The sequence below is a fragment of the Carica papaya genome, chromosome 6 (genome assembly GCF_054855325.1).
Source record: "Carica papaya isolate Zhongbai chromosome 6, ASM5485532v1, whole genome shotgun sequence".
In the NCBI taxonomy this organism is placed as follows: Eukaryota; Viridiplantae; Streptophyta; class Magnoliopsida; order Brassicales; family Caricaceae; genus Carica; species Carica papaya.
This window is the reverse complement of record NC_142314.1, coordinates 8,202,942-8,222,643: the sequence shown is the minus strand read 5'-3', so window position 1 is coordinate 8,222,643 and position 19,702 is coordinate 8,202,942. Positions and strand designations below refer to the sequence as shown.

The 19,702-nt window shown below is 34.9% G+C and overlaps 2 protein-coding genes across 6 annotated transcripts; both read left to right on the top strand.

The window, feature by feature from the left end:
* Window positions 1-308: 308 nt before the first annotated feature.
* On the top strand, window positions 309-14,329 carry STY46 (ACT-like protein tyrosine kinase family protein). Of its 5 annotated transcripts, none has more exons than XR_015821301.1 (16): window positions 309-825; window positions 1,482-1,596; window positions 2,905-3,043; window positions 3,213-3,351; window positions 4,296-4,350; window positions 5,001-5,111; window positions 5,412-5,462; window positions 6,892-7,088; window positions 7,174-7,281; window positions 7,402-7,475; window positions 7,633-7,808; window positions 12,610-12,705; window positions 13,124-13,220; window positions 13,315-13,368; window positions 13,492-13,626; window positions 13,926-14,329. XR_015821301.1 is itself a non-coding variant. In XM_088221843.1 (16 exons), the coding sequence occupies exons 1-16, from the start codon at window positions 626-628 to the stop codon at window positions 14,016-14,018; spliced, it is 1,824 nt and encodes a 607-aa protein (XP_088077969.1). In that variant the 5' UTR covers window positions 315-625; the 3' UTR covers window positions 14,019-14,329. The 5 variants fall into 5 exon arrangements, 4 of the variants coding, with proteins under 4 accessions (XP_088077969.1, XP_088077970.1, XP_088077971.1 ...); XM_088221843.1 differs by having other exon boundaries at window positions 315-825; window positions 13,140-13,220; XM_088221844.1 differs by having other exon boundaries at window positions 316-825; window positions 6,895-7,088; window positions 13,140-13,220.
* Window positions 14,330-15,714: 1,385 nt separating this feature from the next.
* Window positions 15,715-19,660, top strand: LOC110819000 (Mechanosensitive ion channel family protein). Its single transcript, XM_022048069.2, has 5 exons — window positions 15,715-17,973; window positions 18,141-18,264; window positions 18,381-18,674; window positions 18,767-18,969; window positions 19,061-19,660. Exons 1-5 carry the CDS (start codon window positions 16,241-16,243, stop codon window positions 19,356-19,358), a joined length of 2,652 nt encoding a protein of 883 aa, XP_021903761.2. The 5' UTR covers window positions 15,715-16,240; the 3' UTR covers window positions 19,359-19,660.
* The last annotated feature ends 42 nt before the right edge of the window (window positions 19,661-19,702 follow it).

Sequence of the window (19,702 nt, the reverse complement as noted above, 5' to 3'; positions counted from 1 at the left end):
AACAGGTGAGAAGGGTAAAATTGTCAATTCAGTTTTCGGCAAATTTAATATATCCAGCAACCACCTAAGATTGCAAGCAAAAATGGCAACCCCCCCCACCAAGAAAAAACACCCAAACCCCGTTGAAAACCTGCACTTATCTCAATAATAATAATTAAAAAAAAAGAAATTATTTATTAAACATTACCAAATAAAAAACATGTTCAAACTAAGCCAGGAATTTTCCTTATAAAATAACATTACTTAATTTATAAAATTAAAAAATTTGAAACAAATACCATTTATTACTGGAGAAAACCGTAAATAGCAATACCAAAGAGGATTAGCATTGGCTAGCTGGTACGGCGTCATTCAATGGTGCGCACTACGCTACGCCGTTATGTTAAAAAAAACCAGTATATAAAATCTAGACGGGAAGCTGAAGGATATACATAGAATGCAGAGCCATAGGCGACCTCTCTTCCTCTCTTATTCTTCTCTTTCATTTTCCTTTCAATTTTAATTTCACTTTCTTCTCAAATCTGCTGCGTCTCCCTGTAAAGGCACTCCCGTACGCCTGAAGCAAAAAGAGATCACCGCCTCTTTTGGTTCTCTCTTCTTTATTTGCATTTCTTTTTCGGCTTCAATGGTGATGGACGACAACGAGAGCTGCGGGAGTAGAGTGCACGATACGCCGTCTTCTCTGACGCAAACAAGGCAGCAGAGGCAGAAGCAGGAGGTATACAATGAGGTTCTTCGTCGACTCAGAGAATCGAGAAACGAAGAGGCTAATCGGCCTGGATTCAACGATGAGCTTTGGGCTCACTTCAATCGACTCCCTACGCGGTACCTATACCTTTTTCTTTTTCCTTCCACGGGATTCCGTACATGCATATACAATGTATTTGTATATGTATTTTTCAGTAAAAATTATATATGTGTCTGTGTATGTTTGGATGCGCACGCTATTTTTGGTCGTCTACATGCATATTATGGATATTAAGTTTTTCGCTTCGATATCGAATCCCTTACTTGGAGATTACTTTTCAAGTTCACGGATATGGATTTTAGTTTTTTTTTTAAAATTTTTTCCAAGTATCGTCTTTACTTGTTTTGACGTATTTTATTGCTTATTGGTTATAGGTTCATCGTGTCTTAGTAGATTGATGGTCTACTGGGTATTTGGTTTATAAATTTTCATTCTGGTTGCTGGGGTGGAGATTTCTCATTTTCGTTTTATTTCGATATTTTTCTTTTTGTTTCCTTCTTTTTTTTTTTTTTTTTTTTTTTTTTTTTTTTTCTGGTTGTAGCGGAGCAGATTTGAGAAACAAGCACATGTTAACTTTTTATCATGGATGTTAAAGGTTTTCGGAGGATGTTTGATGGTAGCTAAAACTCTGATTGTGTATTCTTTTGATATGCAACGAGTTGTTTGATTGATCAGTTCCTTAAAGTTTTATGGCTGTTAAACTCGTGCTAAAGTGCTTGAACATCTGCTAAAGGTATGCCTTGGATGTGAATGTGGAGAGGGCAGAAGATGTTCTTATACATAAGAGATTGCTTCACCTGGCGCAAGATCCAGCTACTAGGCCTGCGATTGAAGTCCGACTTGTACAGGTTGGTCCATTACACTTATGAGTTAGCATCATCAGTTAACCATTGATTGAGTGAACTTTCTGTTTTTGACGCTGGACTACTGTGATTAGAAGTACTTGCATCATATACGCCCTCAGGCACAGCGAGAGTGGAGTATGGTATTTTGTCTTGTTAATCCTTCCTGACTGGTGATGGCAAGATTATTATCCTTTTTGCTTTTAGATTGGGTTTGATTAGGGTCCACATGTGGCATATCAATATCCGATATTCCCAGACTACATTGGTCCCAAACAGTATTTTCATTGTCAGCCTATTTTCATTTAGCTTATTGCCGTAAAAAAGATTTTCTTTTTTCATTTGGTATCCACTTTCAAGGAGATATTTGAATTGAAGCTATAATAAAAATGCAATGTTGTGCTTTGAAAGCATCAATCATTTTGGAATCGGAGTTTCTTAGTTATTTTATAAACTTCAAAGTATGAATACAATGTTTATAAGCACAACTTCTGAGCTGAGGATTGCTTTGGTATTTTCAGCATTTGGGAGGTCTGAGCAAAATAATTATCATTTGATTGACTCTATTTTGAAGTAGTGTGGTGATTCTGTGCCTTCATGATTGATTCTCCTTTTCTATCTTCTCTTAACCATGAAATCGATAGGAATGTGTTTAGAAATGTAAGCTTGTTTCATACTTTGGAATGCAAGAGCTAGATGCATCTTTACAGTATATGATTTTCAAATTTTGACAATTTTTATTGTTGCATTTCATTTGCATAATTGAGTTATTCTTTTCAGTGCTAGTCATTCAGATATGCTGTGGGCTTTGAATTTGAATTGAGGTTATCTTATATAGTGATAGATAATTTAATCTTTGTGAATGAATGTTAAGAATTTAAAGTTAGTTAATTAAAAGGAGTAGCAATTGCATTTGTAATTTAGTTAAAGTTAGTTAAGTCAAAGGAATAACAATTGCATTTGTAATAAAGTTTTTAGTTTTAATATCATATTTTTGGATTGCTTTTGCAAATGGATCTGATCACCATCATGTATCATTATTGCATTTTTGTTGTTTCTTTTTCTTTTGGAGGATAATCTTAGTTTGTGTTTTCCCCCTCCTTCTAATGATTTTTCTTCTTTTATCATTTTTTTTTAATATTTTTCACTTTTAAAGAATCTGTCCAACTAGCAAGAAACTTTATCTGCTGTATATGTTTTATGACAAATTATTTTAGTATATTTTAGGAACAAATTAAAGGACATAAAATTTTTTATGTTTGTGTTTGTTAATTTTAGTAGCAAATACAATATGGCAATCAATTTCCTGTGCAGGTTCAGCGCAATGGGAATCCAGATGATTCTGCTCGTTCAGATTCTTCGAGCAATGACATTGTCCAAAGTTCTCCACGAATGTCTAGCAGGCAGAGGTGTGGACGTGAAACTCTTTTAATTCCTGAGAAACCTGAAAAATGTAAATAAATTTGTTAAAAGTAAAATTATTATGTATTTGTATATCAGTTAAAACTTTTGCTGTTGCTTGCTTTATTGCACATCAGTTAAATCTTATAAACTTTCTTTCTTTATTATTGTTATTTATTTAATCCATTGGCTGATCTCCTCACAATGCCTGACATCTATAGTTGGCCTCTCTATTCTCAGCATACATCCGCCACCTGCTTTTGGTTCATCACCCAATCTTGAGGCCCTTGCTCTTGAAGCTAGTAAATCACAGGATCCAGAGAGTGATAGTTCCGTACATGCCAATTCATGGTTTTCACGGTATATGATTTCATCTTGTTAAATATGTTGTAGATTTGGCTCACTCACTTGATCCATCTAGATCCAACATGAATGTCATAATTTAATTTTTTTAGTTATTCAGGTGTATTTATTTTACTGGTCTATGAAAAATTCAACTTCCTAATCTTTAGATATAACCAAGTTAACTTGTCATTCTTCCACTAGCATTTTGTGATGGAAAACTGGAGAGAACAAAGAAAACAAATTTATCACACTGCAAGAAGGGAAGATGTGGTACAGTTTTGAAGAACATCCTGCAGATGTTCTGCTTTCTCTGTTAGCATCACCATTTCAGCTTTAATTAAAGAAAACATTAGAATAGGGCGATGGGAGAGGATGGTGAGAACTTACTTTTAATAATAGACGGGTTTAATTTAGCTTTCATCATCTTCTCTAGGAAAAAAAGGGTTGGTGAAACTGTTACAAGATATAAGCCTATATGTTTTCAAGTCCTTAAATATAACTTCTCCTGACCTTAAGTCCTGTAACTTTCATTTTCTTATGCTGTGTTTTGTCAGATTGGTATAAACATATTTTCAATTACATTGCCTTTCTTTTGAATGTCTTCATCTAGATCAGTTTCTGCATGATGGTTTTAAAGTTCAAAAATTGAAGTGATAAGTAAAGAAATATGAGTTATTGCAATAGGGAAGTAAATAGAGATGGGATCTTTTTGGGATCCACTTAGATGAGCTGCAACATATTCTGCAAGCAGTGCAACATATAACAACGTGCCAATATCCAGTTTTGACTATCTTTTACGTATTGTTGCATATTTATGCTTACTTTATCTTCACTCGTTATTGCATTGCAAATGATCCCACTAATTTCCATTGACAAAATAGTTTCGAGTACATTGGATGAAGTATTTTTCATTTTCTAGTTTTGAAACTCATGCTCTTTTGCTACTCGTACTGTTTTAGGCCCTTGCATGAAATTACATTTTCAACGGAAGACAAGCCAAAACTTCTCAGTCAGGTATGTGATAATCTGACTCTTCAATGTAGAAAATTTGCACTGTGTTTTAAGATTCATTAAAAAGATTTTGTCTTCTCTTCAATGGGGAAATTTATTTCCAAGTACTGGTTCCTTTCAGTTGGTAACTCAATTAAGTTGGTTTCTTGTGCTTGTTGGCACACAAGGCTGTAACTTATTAAGTTGGTTTCTTCTGCTTGTTGACACACTAGGCCATATAAAAATGGATGCATGAGGGGTTTGAGATAAGTACTTGCTCCTTTCAGTTGGCAACTTAATAGGTTGGTTGGTCATTTTCCACCTGGAATAGCTAAGATATGCTTTTCCTAAACATTAAGAGACCCGCATGTCTTGGACCTAAACATATTCTGGTATTCATGCTTCTGTGCACGTATCCAGTCATGGATGAGGTTTATTGAGATCTATATAATGTCTATTAAGTTTTGAAATGTTGGGATGCTATAATTCTGATATTTAGCTTGCATAGGTATGCCTTTCAGATGACATAATTCTGGCAGTAGTCAGTGGCCTTGTAGTTATAGTTTCTAGCTTATGCAAGGAATCTTTGGCTTCTATATGACGATCATTTCTGTATTATTATAACAATTTTATTCTCATTCGCCATGTTGACTAATGCCATACTAATTTTGCAGCTGACTGCCTTGCTTGCTGAGATTGGCCTTAACATCCAGGAAGCACATGCTTTTTCCACAGTAGACGGATTTTCGTTAGATGTCTTTGTTGTTGATGGTTGGCCATATGAGGTACCTCTCATTTCCATTATTTAATTGAAAACAGCATGCTGGTAACTCTAGTACCGAAAAGGAACTTCTAATTCCCACTATATGATAAAGCTGCTGTTTGCTTGTAGATCTTAGGATGCTTTTGTTTATCCTTTTAGCATTTTTTAAGTCATGGGTTAAGTAATTTATTTGAGTACTTGGCATGTAAATCATACTGGAAATAGTGAGTTTCAGTTATTAGTCATGTAGTGCACTAACTCTATCAAAGACGGAAATTTCATCACTGCAACATATTTGATGGGCTTGATTCAAAATTTTCAGGAAACAGAGCAACTTACTGTCGCATTGGAAAAGGAAGTGTTAAAAATTGAGGTAATTCTTTTCTTTATTTTGTTGGTTGTTGCAATTGTAAGAGTTTGGGAATTGTCTCAAATCAACTGATGCTTTTTGGTTCTCTTAAAGTCGTTTCTCTTTAATATTCTGGCAATCTAAATTGTGTAATAGAATATTTTATAATATATAGCTTCGTATAGAAAAAAAAGTCAGTGTCATTTGAAAAAGAATCTAGGTCTTGATTCTGGTATTCGAACACAATAGATGGGTGGGGGGCCGGGGGAGGCAAATTTTTCGGGAGCAAATTGCCAGAATCGCGGAAGCAAGAAGAGGAGAGAGGGACATTTGATGAAGGAGGAAGCGAGGACTGTGTGAGCAAGAAAGGCCTTGGATATGGTTGAAGAGCACGACTGGGAGAGAAAAGTAGTGAAGATTGGGGAAAAAAGGGAGAAAAAAGCAGATAAAGAAGGAAAGAAAATCGTGAAAGGAGGCTGCTTTAAATGAAAATATTTTATAATATCATAATGCAATATTTTTCTTACCAAACTATATAGGACCATTGTGTCATTTTGTTTTTAATTGCTAAAAGGAAGCTAATACACTTCATGAGGATGGATCCCAAGAATTCATTTGTCTTTTATGGCTTCTTAGGTAGGGTCTCGGGGAGAAAAAGTTTCATATGTTAGATCTTGATCTGGTGGATTGAGTTCCTTTGAAGCATTCAAAGAGTTGTTTACTTTCCATCTGGATAAACATATTATTTCATTTGCTCTTACGAGCAGTTTTTTCAAATTTATATGACGTGCCTTGATTTTTATTGGGAGGGCACAAGAATATTAATCACGATCAAGCACCAAGGAATTAGCACCCATCTACAACTATCCTTGGAGATTAAAATACTGAATGCTTTCTCATATGTTTTGTGTGACGTGTAATAGTATCTTTTTTTTTTTTTTCGCTACGAAAAAACATGTAAAAGACTTTCGTAGTTCCTTGGTGGGTGTTTGACTTTTGATAAAATCAACTCATTGCTCTCCTAAATTTCACTTTTTGGGTAATCTCATTAGCTGGTTGGTTATTGGCTGCTGCTTATGACCCGCTTTAAGAAAGAAAAAAGAAAAAAGCATCTCCTCCCTGACATCGTCTGCATTAGTTTGAAATGCTTATTCTCTTTATCATGTTGATTACCTATTCAACCACCTAATTACCCTGTATATATGCATATAAAACATATTTCGACTAGTACTTACTTTTTAAATTAGCTTTTAAGTACTTCAAATTGTTTGTAATGATCTAATGCTTTAAACACATTTGTTTCAAGAAAATCCCATACATATAACAAGTTTCACCTTTTCAACTGACAAGTATCTATATGGGCTTTAATCTATTTATATAGCTTCTTTCTTCATGTCTTCTTGATGTGTTGAGAACAAGGCATTCACAGTTATTCTTTAATTGGGTTGATTAGCAGCGGCAGGCTTGGCCCAATGATCGTTCTTCATCTCCCTCATTTTCTCCCACAGCCACAAGTGAACATAAGCAAACTGGGATCAAATGTGAAGCTAATCATGTGGCAATACCCAGTGATGGAACTGATGTTTGGGAAATTGATCTTAAACACTTGAAGTTTGAAAGCAAAGTTGCTTCAGGGTCATATGGCGATCTGTAAGTTAATTGCTTTTGTAGCATGTTCTGTACAAAAGCTGATTGAACTTTGAGCCTTGGGGTGACACTCGTTTGGTTAATTCAGGTATAGAGGTACATACTGCAGTCAGGAGGTTGCTATTAAAATCCTCAAGCCTGAGCGCATAAACACCGATATGGAGAAAGAGTTTGCGCAGGAGGTTTTTATTATGAGGTTTGCATTTTACTTCCATTTATCCTTTTGTTATACAATGTATATGAAAGTTAAATTTCATAAATGGAGACATGTCTCAAAGATTTTACAGTTAATATATCTACAAAATACTCTTTGCAGGAAAGTTCGACACAAAAATGTGGTACAATTTATAGGTGCATGCACCAAACCGCCAAGTTTGTGTATTGTGACAGGTATATTTGATTGAGTTCCTAATTTTATGTGGTAACTTAAAAATTAAATGAGAGTTGAAATCATTGTTTGGTTTTCTTGTTGCTTTATAAACCTGTTGAGTCTCGTTGCCTTATTTTCCCATTCCTCATTGTTTTTCTTTTTTATTTTCCACTGCAGAATTTATGTCTGGTGGAAGTGTCTACGACTACCTACATAAACAGAAGGGTGTATTCAAGCTTCCATCCCTACTGAAAGTAGCAATAGATGTTTCCAAAGGGATGAACTACTTGCACCAAAACAACATAATCCACCGGGATTTGAAGGCTGCCAATCTTCTAATGGATGAAAACGAAGTAAGATGCATTCTTCAGTTTGTATTTATTCTTTCTTTTTCCTTGGATAAAAGGAATATATAGGATAGAGAACTTAAGCATGAGGTTTAGAGAGAATTTATTAGCAAATAAGATTAGAGATCTCATATCTTAATCGTAAAATTAATAAAACAATATTTGAATAATGATCATATTGGTAATCTATCAAATAATTAAATTAGGCTACCCTATTTATATGCTCCAAAATATAACCAAAATACAGGATATATCTATATAGAAATTTTACCAATTGAAATAGCTATTAATTGAATGACCTATACTAGAAACATTTCTAAAAATAGCATTTGAACTAAACAAAAAACAATAAACTCATACTAATGATCAGCCTGTAATAATAATTAAGCTAAATACCTCAATAACAACACAATAATCTAGTGGTTGAGATTTTTGTGTTCTACTTGAAGGCCATGACTTCAAACTTCACCAAAGACATCGAACTTGCAATTTAGTAGGTGTATTATTTGGTGGTGGCTTGCTTATAATATTTGATTAAGTGGAATAAAAAAACTTAATTCATTAGTGTATTGATGGAACTTGAAAGACCAAATTAAGTAAAATTTCAATGAGTTTATTACGTTTTTGGACAAAAAAGAACGTTTTGTGGCGGGTAGGTTTTCTTAATGGGGCAGGCAGATGGGTTGAAAACCCGACCTAGCTTTTTTTCGATCCAAAAATGTAAATTAAGTAACTCAATAATGCATTAAACATTGCAATTACATAAATATTTATTATTATTGAAATATGCCCACTTCAGTTTTCTTTTGGAAGAAGAAATAATTTCGACCTTAGTACTTCTTTGTTCTGCATCATTCTACTATATTTGGTGAAAAACTCAGAATCGAGTTCTGAAATGTCTCAAGGGGAAAAAATATCAAATTTGGAATTTTTTTTCTAAATACTTGAAGCTTGAAAACTTGAAATTGCTGGGAGAAAACAAGAATTGCTTCCAAAATCAAGGATTCCCAAGACTTAGTGAACCAATTATGACTTACAAAGTCCATAAAAGGAAGAATAGCTAAACTGTCCTCATTACTTTTAATAGTCAAACTTTTGGGATAATATTTTCAGATGAGACTTTTTCTTCTTTAAATCAATGAGAATACCAACATTTTCGACCATAACAACATCATTGCTTACAATTAAATCAAAAGATCCATCAGTTTATGACTCAGTTTGTATAATTTTTTTTGAAATAAAAAGTATAACCATATATAAAAGGTATTACCGCAAGGGAGTGCAACCCATGTATAAAAAATTTACAACTCGGTAATACTATCTATGACATGTCCAATAACCTCCACCTTATACATGTCATGCTTTAAAAAAATAGAGCTAAACTAATGAAACCTTCTATCTTTGATTTTAGATGTATCATTCTCCACCCCATCAGAAGCTTTTCTATTTCTCTCTTTTCCTATCACCCAAAGAATAGTTAAAGGAATAAGTTTAATATTTTTTTTTTACAAAACCCTCCCCACGCCCATAACTCTTCCCTCACCGAGCTTGGCCCAACCCATCAAATCCCCAGAAGACTATAGACCATAGACCACAGATTGTAGGCGACAGGGATGGCTCAGTATGTATAATAGAAATTAATCTTCCACAACATCCTTGGTTGTTTTATCCATAACTTTTTGAAATAAAAGTGAGAAAATGTATTAAATATAGGCACCAACGAGATGCCACCCGTATACCAAAGATTTACAGATCGACGATAGTCACATCATCTTGCTCCAACAGAAAAAAGAGAGATGTCGTGAGTATGATGGTTGTTACATAATTGTAGCTGCATCGAAGATGGTTTAAACTTAATGACACAACTTTCAAGAACTCTCCTATGAGCAATCAACAAAACCTTTTTGTAATCTTTTCAAACACCATGTAGGAGTGGAGAGGGCGACTCGGTACAATCTTTTTCTTTTGGAAGAGTGATAATAGTTACTTTCATGTATGAGATGACATTCATCTGTGGAGGTTGGATAGACTCCAGGAAATGCTTGGACATTTCTATAATAAATTCTTTATAATCAAGATCCAACACTGCTGAAGATGGTCTAATTCTTGCAATTATTTTTAGAATTAAGATCTCTCTAACATGTGATAGTTTTGTCCATCACTTGATATTTTAAATGATGAAACAATTAGCTCAAAACTTTCTCATCTCTGTATCACCCTAAGGAATATCTGCTGCAATCATTCTAATTAGCGCAGATATGTAGTAAGCAACTTCAAGTTTCAAATTGATATTTGAGTGCTTGAGAAGTTTGTAACCAACCAAGGGTCTTCATAATCAACAAAGTGCATCTCACCTTGACTTAGCTGGTTCCTAGTATACTTTTGAGAGACAATACTAGTTGAATGAGAAGGTTTAGTAAACATATAACCGATGTCCTCAAGTAAGCATTCAAGCCACTTAACGTGATGCCATAACACTATTTAGCAGTACATTCATTTTCTCTTCCATCAACCCAATGGGAAGACTTAGTTTACATCTTAAATCAAATAACTTCAAATGGAATACATAGATAAACATTAATTCACTTGTCCACATTATCAAATTACCAAAAGATGAGTGTAGAATGTGGACTTGACCAAAGCAAGTCAAAAAGTGAAAGAGAATGCTCAAAAACCTTATTTTGGAAACGTTGAGTATCTGTTTGTTGGTGGCTGAACCAGACAAATTGAACTGGATTGGGTCAAACCGGTTTGAACTAGTTGATGGTAGGCTTTAGGATTCTGAAACTCATTGGCAATGGTCGGCGTATGGGAGCATATGCTGACTTCCTGCTGTCTAATGTCAATTTTCTGATGAGGGATTCGACTGGGGACTTTGATTTTGGATATGGTCTTTCATCGGGGCCAAGAAGGAGGAGATCTATTGATTCCAGTGGTTATTTGGTGATGGTAAACACCAAGATTTGGTGGGAAGGTTGTCAGCCAGCCTCTAATACCTTGGTGAAGGAGGGGTCAACAACCTCTCATCAGCGGCTAGTAAATGTGACAAACTGACTTTTGTATTTATTCTGTTTGCTCACCAACTTGATTCATTGATAAGGGAGATGTAGCAGCTACTTTCTTTTTCTGAGATGAACAGATTTAGCAGCTACTTATGCTAGGAGAGGAAGAGTTTTTGTGAAGGATGTTCTTTGGACAATTTGTCGTCGGTGAGAAGGTGAGCAGTGGGACGAGGGCAGATCGTTTTGTGTGCTTGATCATTAGGGCATGAATTGAATTTTGGACTCTTGATGTAGAACAAAGAGAACTTCAGAGAAGACTTGGGGAAAATTTATTCGGAACTGAGACTAAATATCTTGGATTTAAATAATTAAATCAATAACTCAATGATTGAATAATTGTCAAATGAATAATCTAACAAATAATTAAGACAAGGTACGCTACTTAGCCCCAAAATATAATCAAATAGAAATATGTGTAGGAATTCTGCTAAATGAAACAATGTTAATTACTTGAATAACCTAGAATAGAGAATAAGTCAATAACATCCTGAATCAATAGGAAATAATGAACTCATACTAATCATAAAACTATAGTTAATAATTCCTTAATAAGCTAAATTCCTCAATAATAAATGAATATATACCATCTCATAAGTTTATTATTTATTGAAATATGTCCAATTGGATATCATCTCGTTCGCATCATTAAATTGCTACTATTGCTTTTTTTTTTAGATAACAAGTGTAAGAATATAAATTGCTATTATTGCATTATAGTCAACTCTTCCGAAAAATAATCCTTTGTGGAATGTGCATAATAATTTTGCTTCACTGGAGTGCTTCTGCCCTTTATTTCTGAGTTGACGTAATTTTTTTTTTGAAATAAGAGTTGACATGTAATTTATTTCTCTGATTATGAATATGAATTTCCAAATGATGAATATTTCTAAATTTGTTTGAATGGTAAGAAATGAATACGTATATTTATATATATTTTTAGATGAAGTGTGCTGTTGGAGCATAGGTGGCTTGATAGAAGCACATCTAGTGGATTAAGTTTCGGAGATTGCTGATTCAGTTCTTATTATTATGTTCTGGGGGCTAGAAATGTCATATTGGACATTTTAAAAAAAATTCCCTATCTTGCTACATCTTCTATTGTGAGAGTGAAGGGATATTCCTCTCTCCTGACTAGCAACAAAAGACAAGATAGCCAAGAAAAGCCGACTGTAATTAGTGGGTTTCTTGTTCTTGGCTGGTTCAGAAATTTGGTCTGTGTATCGCTAGATTCAGTTTAGTTTCTTGACAAAAAGTTGTCGGTCAGGGCTTCCATTGCTTCTGAGAATCATCTGGTTTTCTATTGTTGTATTTCTTTAGGAGTCTTTCTATATGTAAACCTGTAGTGTGTGGTGGTGGCAATTTAGTGTTCTTATTTTCATGTGTTTCCATGTTTTCAATTTATTTACAATTTTGTTAGGAATAAACAGTTTATAGTAAGATTTCTTCTTGCTATAAGATTGGTTTAGTAATCTAAACTGGAAATGGGATTTAGTGAAGACAGTCCTAGTTTAATTTGGTTTAATATGGTTCAATGTGATTTGTGCTGCCTTGAAGAGCCTAGAAGTCCACCTGAATAGGAAGTACGCCCATATTTAGGATTCAAGGACTTTGCAAGATATATTTTATTATTAAATCCTTTTACTCATTTTATTTTCTATGGTACTAACTTTCATTATTTAGTTTATACAGTGTATCTACAAAATTAGCTTGTTTTGAATGATCATGTTGTATGCTTTGCCTGGCAGGTAGTTAAGGTTGCTGATTTTGGGGTTGCTAGGGTGAAAGCTCAATCTGGAGTTATGACAGCTGAAACGGGAACATACCGGTGGATGGCACCAGAGGTGAGCCCTTTATATATATTTTTTTGGATGGCATGGGAGTAAGACTCAAACTTGAGTTGTCAAACTCGATTAAGAAGTATCAGCTCGACTACTATGCACATACTGAGATCCTCTTCCTGAGCATATATTTTGGCTAAATTTATTGAATGGGGTTTGGTTGAAGTGTTTGAACTAGTATGCTTGAAGGAAAATGTTACTAAGCAGCAAATAAGGAAATATGTTTTTGACCTAATATTTTTTCCAGTAATCTAGTGCTTCCTTTATTATTATAGATTAATTTGTTGCTCAGATCTTATGATCATTGTTACACGGTTTGCTATTTGTTCTTTTCATTGTTAATGGTATTTTCAAATTTTGTTTGGTTTGAGTATTATAAACATTCTAATTGCTTGTTGATCTTGTCATTTTCTTACAACAGTTCTTTTGCATTGAAGGTTATAGAACACAAGCCGTATGATCACAAGGCTGATGTATTCAGTTTTGGAATTGTGTTATGGGAGTTACTGACAGGAAAGGTAATTTTGAAGTATTATTTTCTAGGTAGTGTGGTTTTCATGATAAAACTACTGTGCTCGCTTTCTCAAACTTTTTAAATTTTTGGCTTCTCAGCTTCCCTATGAATTCTTAACGCCATTGCAAGCAGCAGTTGGAGTGGTTCAAAAGGTACAACATTTGTCTACGATATTTGTGAAAATATTTACTCATTATGTTTCTAGAAGGAAAAGACCAGACACAAAATTCGACGAACTGGTGTATCCAAATACTTAAACTTGTAAATATTTTCAGGGTCTCCGGCCTACAATACCAAAGAATACACATCCAAAGCTTTCTGAGCTACTCGAGAAATGCTGGCAGCAGGATCCTGCTTTGAGACCTGATTTTTCTGAAACCATAGTGATCCTACAGCAAATTGCAAAAGAAGTATGTCTTTACTATTATTATTTTTAGAAATAAAGGAAGTATGCCGTTATTGAGCATACCTGTCTACCTTCTTATCCCCAGTGAAATAAATATACTCATATTTAATTTGTATTATAATTTATGCACAAGAGCATATTTGTCCTGTATCTAACAGGTTAGTCGGTTGCACTGACAATTTATGGAGTGTCACCTCATGTTGGAATGTCATCAAGAATCTGTCTGCATTATTCTTAAAAAAAGAATTAATCTGCATTAAACCAATTTGTATATGAGTAAAGGCTGAGACATAATTTGAACAGGTTGGAGTTGAAAGTGAGGATCGTCGAAAAGAGAGATCCGGAGGAATTTTTTCTGTCCTCAGAAGAGGCCACTCACTGAAGCGGGCAGAATAGAAGATAAAAGTGATACCATATTCTTCATAACTTGAGCATATTTTCGTTGATACTGTACAGTAATTACTTAAAATGATAAAGCCTTTTGATTGCCTCATTTGTCAGAAGCTTTTACTTATATGATCTCTAATTACTAAATTTCTCTTTTGTGCGATTCATATGAGTAAGTGATGATGATGATATGAATGACCTTGTAATGTAGGGTTTGCGGCCTTACAGTAACAAACAGTCAGATTACTTGTTTTTAATTGTTTCTTATTGATATTTGATATGGTTAATTCAATACATACGAGCAGCGTTTGGATTCAGCACTCTACAAGTCTTGCAGGGTGTTTTCTTTTCTTTTGATTGGTTGATTTAATATTTTTTGTTGCATGTGCCAAGTTACGTGCTAGTCATGTTAAAAAAAATGTGGTATGCATGACTACTTGCGTTTTCCCGACCAAGCAACTGAAACCCTCTGAGAGGAGCTTAAAAGAATCGTGGACGCGTTTGGATGGTGTGCAAAACTCAGGCGTTAAGTTTAATCACAGCTTACATAGAAACACCCCCGAGGAAATGGTAATCTATGAGGAGAAAAGAACGCAGGCAAGGCCAGCAAGGGCATGGTGAAATTTTTGTACGTTCGTATAAATGGATTAGAGTCTGTGTGATTACATTTAGTAGTTGATTTCAAATGGGGTTAACGGACCCCGAGTTGCATGCACAATCCATGCATTTGAAAGCCGGAGTATATTGCACGTGGGAAAGTAGTTTGAAAATTTAATTTTAAAATGAATTATTCTGCATCTTTATTTATTTATTTGTAAAGTGATAGTGAATGTTATTAACTCCGCCTGCATATTTATAGGTTCTCAGTTTCTCATAGATCCTAAGATTTTTTTTTTTTTTTTTTATTCTCTTGCCTGAGGTATAAGAAATGGTAGGTGTGGTTTGATAAACAAAATTGCTATGAAGCATGAAAATAAGCTAATAAAACTTTTGAACATGTATCCTAAATGTTTTAATAATAAACTTTTGGAGAATTTAGGATATAAAAGTATATATAATTAGACATTTCTAGAATTACTAAAATTTAAATAATTAAAAAATTAATCTATTAATTAAATTCAAATATTTAGTGGCGTCACAATGGTTTTGAAAATAAAATGAGTTCTTTTTTTTTTTTTAAAAAATAAATTTCTTGATCATATTTCATGGTCCTCAAATAATTACAACTACCAAGTAATTCAGGTCCACCAACTAGAACAATGTAATCAATCTTTACTACATAATGGCTATTAATTTCATAACCTAATTCCTTATAGGACATATCCACTATTAGGTTAAACATTATGTTCTTGTATTAATTATACAAGGCTACATCAGCCGTCTTTGTTCTTGTAGTATATGTTTTGTATCAATATAGGTATGATACACATTATTACATGAGAGATTAAATTGACAAATTTAATGTAGTTATTTTAATTAATAAAGTTGACCATATATATAATATGTTGTAACATTTTTTAATAATTATAGAGTAATCATAGTTAAATCAGTCCATCAATTTAATTTCATTTTCAATATATTTTTAATTTTATGTGACAAATCAAACATTTTGTAAATATTTCAGTACTAAAACTTATAATATAGTATTTGTTTGAATTGTAGTTGTGAAGAATAGTTTAGAACTATATTTTCACTTTTTTTAAAAATTAGTGTATAAAATAAAAAGGAAAATTAACGCTATACAAACTTACTGATGATGATTGAGAGAATATCGTGCCAGTAATTATGCAATAATAGTCGTGATAAATTCATAATCATGGTAATTTCTAAAATGGTGCTAACAATACTACAATAGCCATATTCTTAAAACAAACCCAACTTTTTCAGTTCCATCAAATAAGTTCTACAAAAGCTATATATATATATATATATATATATTAACATGTTTCTGATACATACAAATATGGGATTCATAATTGTGAACGTTAAACCCCATTTAGATGAAGAAGTTATTTCTGTAATTTGCTTTGCTATTTTTTCTTTTTAAAAAAAGGTGAACAACAAAAGCTACATGAACAAGCGATAAAGCAGGCAAATCCACCCGCCGTTGAGACCACCGTTAAGAACCAACTTGAACCAGAACGAGTCTACTGCCCTTTTATTATTTGCTTAATTATCATACTATCACTATATAACACCCACTCAGGTTAACCCTGCATATATTCTTATCAATGGAGTTCTCTCTCAAGAAGTCTTTTAGATCATCTGGGTCATACAAGAGCAGCAGAGTTTCCCCTAATGCCGAGGATAAGGATACCCGCAACCCCAAACAGGAAGAACTCCCCATTCTCCTCCATCTCGACGCCGTTGATCGCCAATGTCATCGGCAAGGTCGCCGGCAAGATCAAACAGTGAAAGCGGTTGATCCTACCAAACCGAACAATGATAATAACTTCGCCTCCTCCGATTCCAGCTCTTCCTCATTGACGTCCGTGCTAGCTAGAAACCGAGCTGGAAATGACATCAGTGCCGGCGAGATCACCGTCGACATCGACGGTTTGGAAAGTGAAGACTCAAGGCGCGGCGCAGCTGCGGAGCGTAAGAGCTTCGTGACGTCTCCAGCGCCGTTGGATATTTCAAAGGAACTACGGGTCTCTTTTGACGTCCCCGGGCCTAACTCGCCCGATGCGTCGGTCGAATCATCCATGCACTCGACAAAAAAGAGAGGAGGCACCCTGGAGAGGAGGGTCGACGAGGTGTTGAGGTGCACGTCTAATGCGTCGTTTCAAAGGAGGTCGTCGTTGTTGTCGAGAGTGAAAACGAGATCCAGATTGCAGGACCCGAATGTGCAGGAGGACCAGAGGCTTTCCGGGTGGATGGGTAAGTCGGGTCAACTCAAATCGGGAATGATGGCAAAAGCTATGGAGGATGAAGAAGACGACCCATTAGCCGGCGAAGACTTGCCGGAGGAATACCGGCGGTTTGCCAAATTCAACGCGTTGACGTTGATCCAATGGTTCAGCTTGTTGCTAATTGTCTCGGCTCTAGTTTCCAGCCTCTCAATTCGTTCTTGGAAAAAGAAAACCCTTTGGGATCTCCGTTTGTGGAAATGGGAAGTGTTCTTATTGGTTTTAATTTGCGGCAGGTTGGTTTCTGGTTGGGGGATTAGATTGATTGTCTTCTTCATTGAGAGGAACTTCCTTTTGCGAAAAAGGGTATTGTATTTCGTGTACGGATTAAGAAAAGCCGTGCAAAATTGTTGCTGGTTGGGTCTCGTCCTTCTCACATGGCATTTGCTGTTCGACAAGAAAGTTGAAGGGGAGACGAACAGCAAGTTCCTCCGTTATGTCACCAAAATACTATGGTGCTTTTTGGTGGGTAATTTGCTGTGGTTACTAAAAACCTTAATGGTTAAAGTCCTCGCTTCTTCTTTTCATGTGAGCACGTACTTTGATAGGATTCAGGAATCCATTTTCAATCAATACGTAATTGAGACTTTATCAGGTCCGCCATTGGCGGAGATACAGAGGATTGAAGAAGAGGAAGAGAAGATCAGAGAAGAAGTAAGTAAACTAGAAAAAGCAGGGGCTGTGGTTCCACCTGAACTTGGGTTCTCTGTTTTTCCAGCTCCTGGTAAGAGTGGAAGGAAATCGGTTATGGGTAATCAGGGACAAATTAGTGGAAGCAAGGAACTCAAGAGTATAAAACTTCCCCCTGGGAGTTCCAGGAAGAATGATGAGGTGATCCCTATTGATCATCTGCATAAACTTAACCACAAGAACATTTCTGCATGGAACATGAAGAGGTTGATAAAGATTGTTCGTCATGGTTCATTGTCAACATTGGATGAGCAGTTACTAGATAATCCTAATGAAGATGAATCTACAAGTCAGATAAGAAGTGAAAATGAAGCTAAAGTTGCTGCAAGAAAGATTTTCAAGAATGTGGCCAGGGATGGAGCAACGTACGTATATATCTCATGCATGATCCATCTTCCTATTAATATATAATTAATTAATTAATTAATTCTCCATTCTCAAAGTTCTATTAATAATCATAAGCTAAACAGTAGAAAATATTCACAAGAATCAGATCAATTGATCAAAATGTGCTGAGTTGTATTTATGGCAGGTACATCTACTTGGACGATTTGCTGCGATTTCTACGTGAAGATGAGGCTTTGAAGACGATGACACTTTTCGAAGGTGCAATTGAGAATAAAAGAATTAGCAAATCATCCTTGAAGAACTGGCTGGTAGGTAGCATCACATCACCAAATCATTCTCTTATACCCCTTTTGTCCTTTAATATTCTTTTATATACAAGTGGAAGATAAATGAATATATATATAATAAACTTGAGTGTTTATAGGTGAATGCATTTAGGGAACGAAGAGCACTTGCATTGACACTGAATGACACAAAGACAGCAGTAAACAAGCTTCATCAGATGGTTAATGTTATTGCTGGCGTCATTATAGCCGTCATCTGGCTCCTCATACTGGAAATCGCCACCACCAAGTTTCTCCTCTTTGTCAGCTCTCAGCTTGTCCTCGTCGCCTTCATTTTTGGGAATACATGCAAGACCATTTTCGAATCCATCATCTTCTTGTTTGTTGTGCATCCTTATGATGTGGGTGATAGATGTGAGATTGATGGAATTCAGGTACCTAAATTTAATACACATACGTTTTAATTTACACATCAAAAGAGCAGTTACATTTAGTGATTGGTGCATATATATGTACATGCGAGCAGATGGTGGTGGAGGAGATGAATATTCTTACAACCATGTTTTTGAGATATGATAACCTGAAGATCATACACCCAAATAGTGTACTTTGGCAAAAACCAATCAGCAACTTTTATCGCAGTCCTGAGATGGGAGATGCAGTTGAATTCTGTGTCCATATTTCCACACCTGCAGAGAAGATTGCTGCCATCAAACAGAGAATTTCATGGTATATCTAACTACCCACCATAACATACCACCATATAGTTAATACATATACAATGGGTGTATGACATTGATTAATTAATGCGTGCATGCAGTTATCTTGATAGCAAGAAGGAGCACTGGTGTTCTGGTTTCAAGATTGTGTTTAAAGATGTGGAAGAGTTGAATAAGGTGAAATTTGCAGTGTGGACAAGTCACGTAATGAACCATCAAGACATGGGAGAAAGGTGGAGTAGGAGATCACTTTTGGTAGAGGAATTGGTCAAGATTCTTAATGACCTTGACTTGCTCATCCCACTTGACATCAATCTCCGCCCCATGCCATTGCTGCCTCCTCTTGTCTCCTCTAGTCGATTCCCTGCTACTTGGACATCTCCCTCCCCTGATAGTTAAGACAGAATTAAGCTTCAATTACTAATTTATTAATTAATGACCAAAAATTGATAATCATTAGCTGCTAATTATTAGTTAATTTGTTTATCCATTCATGAAGTTAGATGTTTTTGTTTCTTTTTGTGCCATTAATAGGTTTTCTAAGTAATCCAAAGTAACACATTAGTGTGTTCTTGGTTCTTAATAAGATTTTATAGGAAAAGAAAGAATTTGATTGTTTGATATTATAGATAAGAACTCTTGTATTGTAATTCACTTGTATTTTGTTTACCATCACATTTATTGAAAATAAATTTAACCACACATAATGTAAAAAAAACAAAAAAGTTTAGTGACTTAAATGT

Bases quoted from the DNA above. Each gene is read 5' to 3' on its own strand.
- STY46 (XM_088221843.1), top strand. From the start codon at position 626: ATGGTGATGGACGACAACGAGAGCTGCGGGAGTAGAGTGCACGATACG. The intron at 826-1,481 runs GTACCTATACCT...CATCTGCTAAAG, and splicing joins TTCAATCGACTCCCTACGCG to GTATGCCTTGGATGTGAATG. The intron at 13,627-13,925 runs GTATGTCTTTAC...TAATTTGAACAG, and splicing joins TACAGCAAATTGCAAAAGAA to GTTGGAGTTGAAAGTGAGGA.
- LOC110819000 (XM_022048069.2), top strand. From the start codon at position 16,241: ATGGAGTTCTCTCTCAAGAAGTCTTTTAGATCATCTGGGTCATACAAG. The intron at 17,974-18,140 runs GTACGTATATAT...TATTTATGGCAG, and splicing joins GTGGCCAGGGATGGAGCAAC to GTACATCTACTTGGACGATT. The intron at 18,970-19,060 runs GTATATCTAACT...GCGTGCATGCAG, and splicing joins ATCAAACAGAGAATTTCATG to TTATCTTGATAGCAAGAAGG.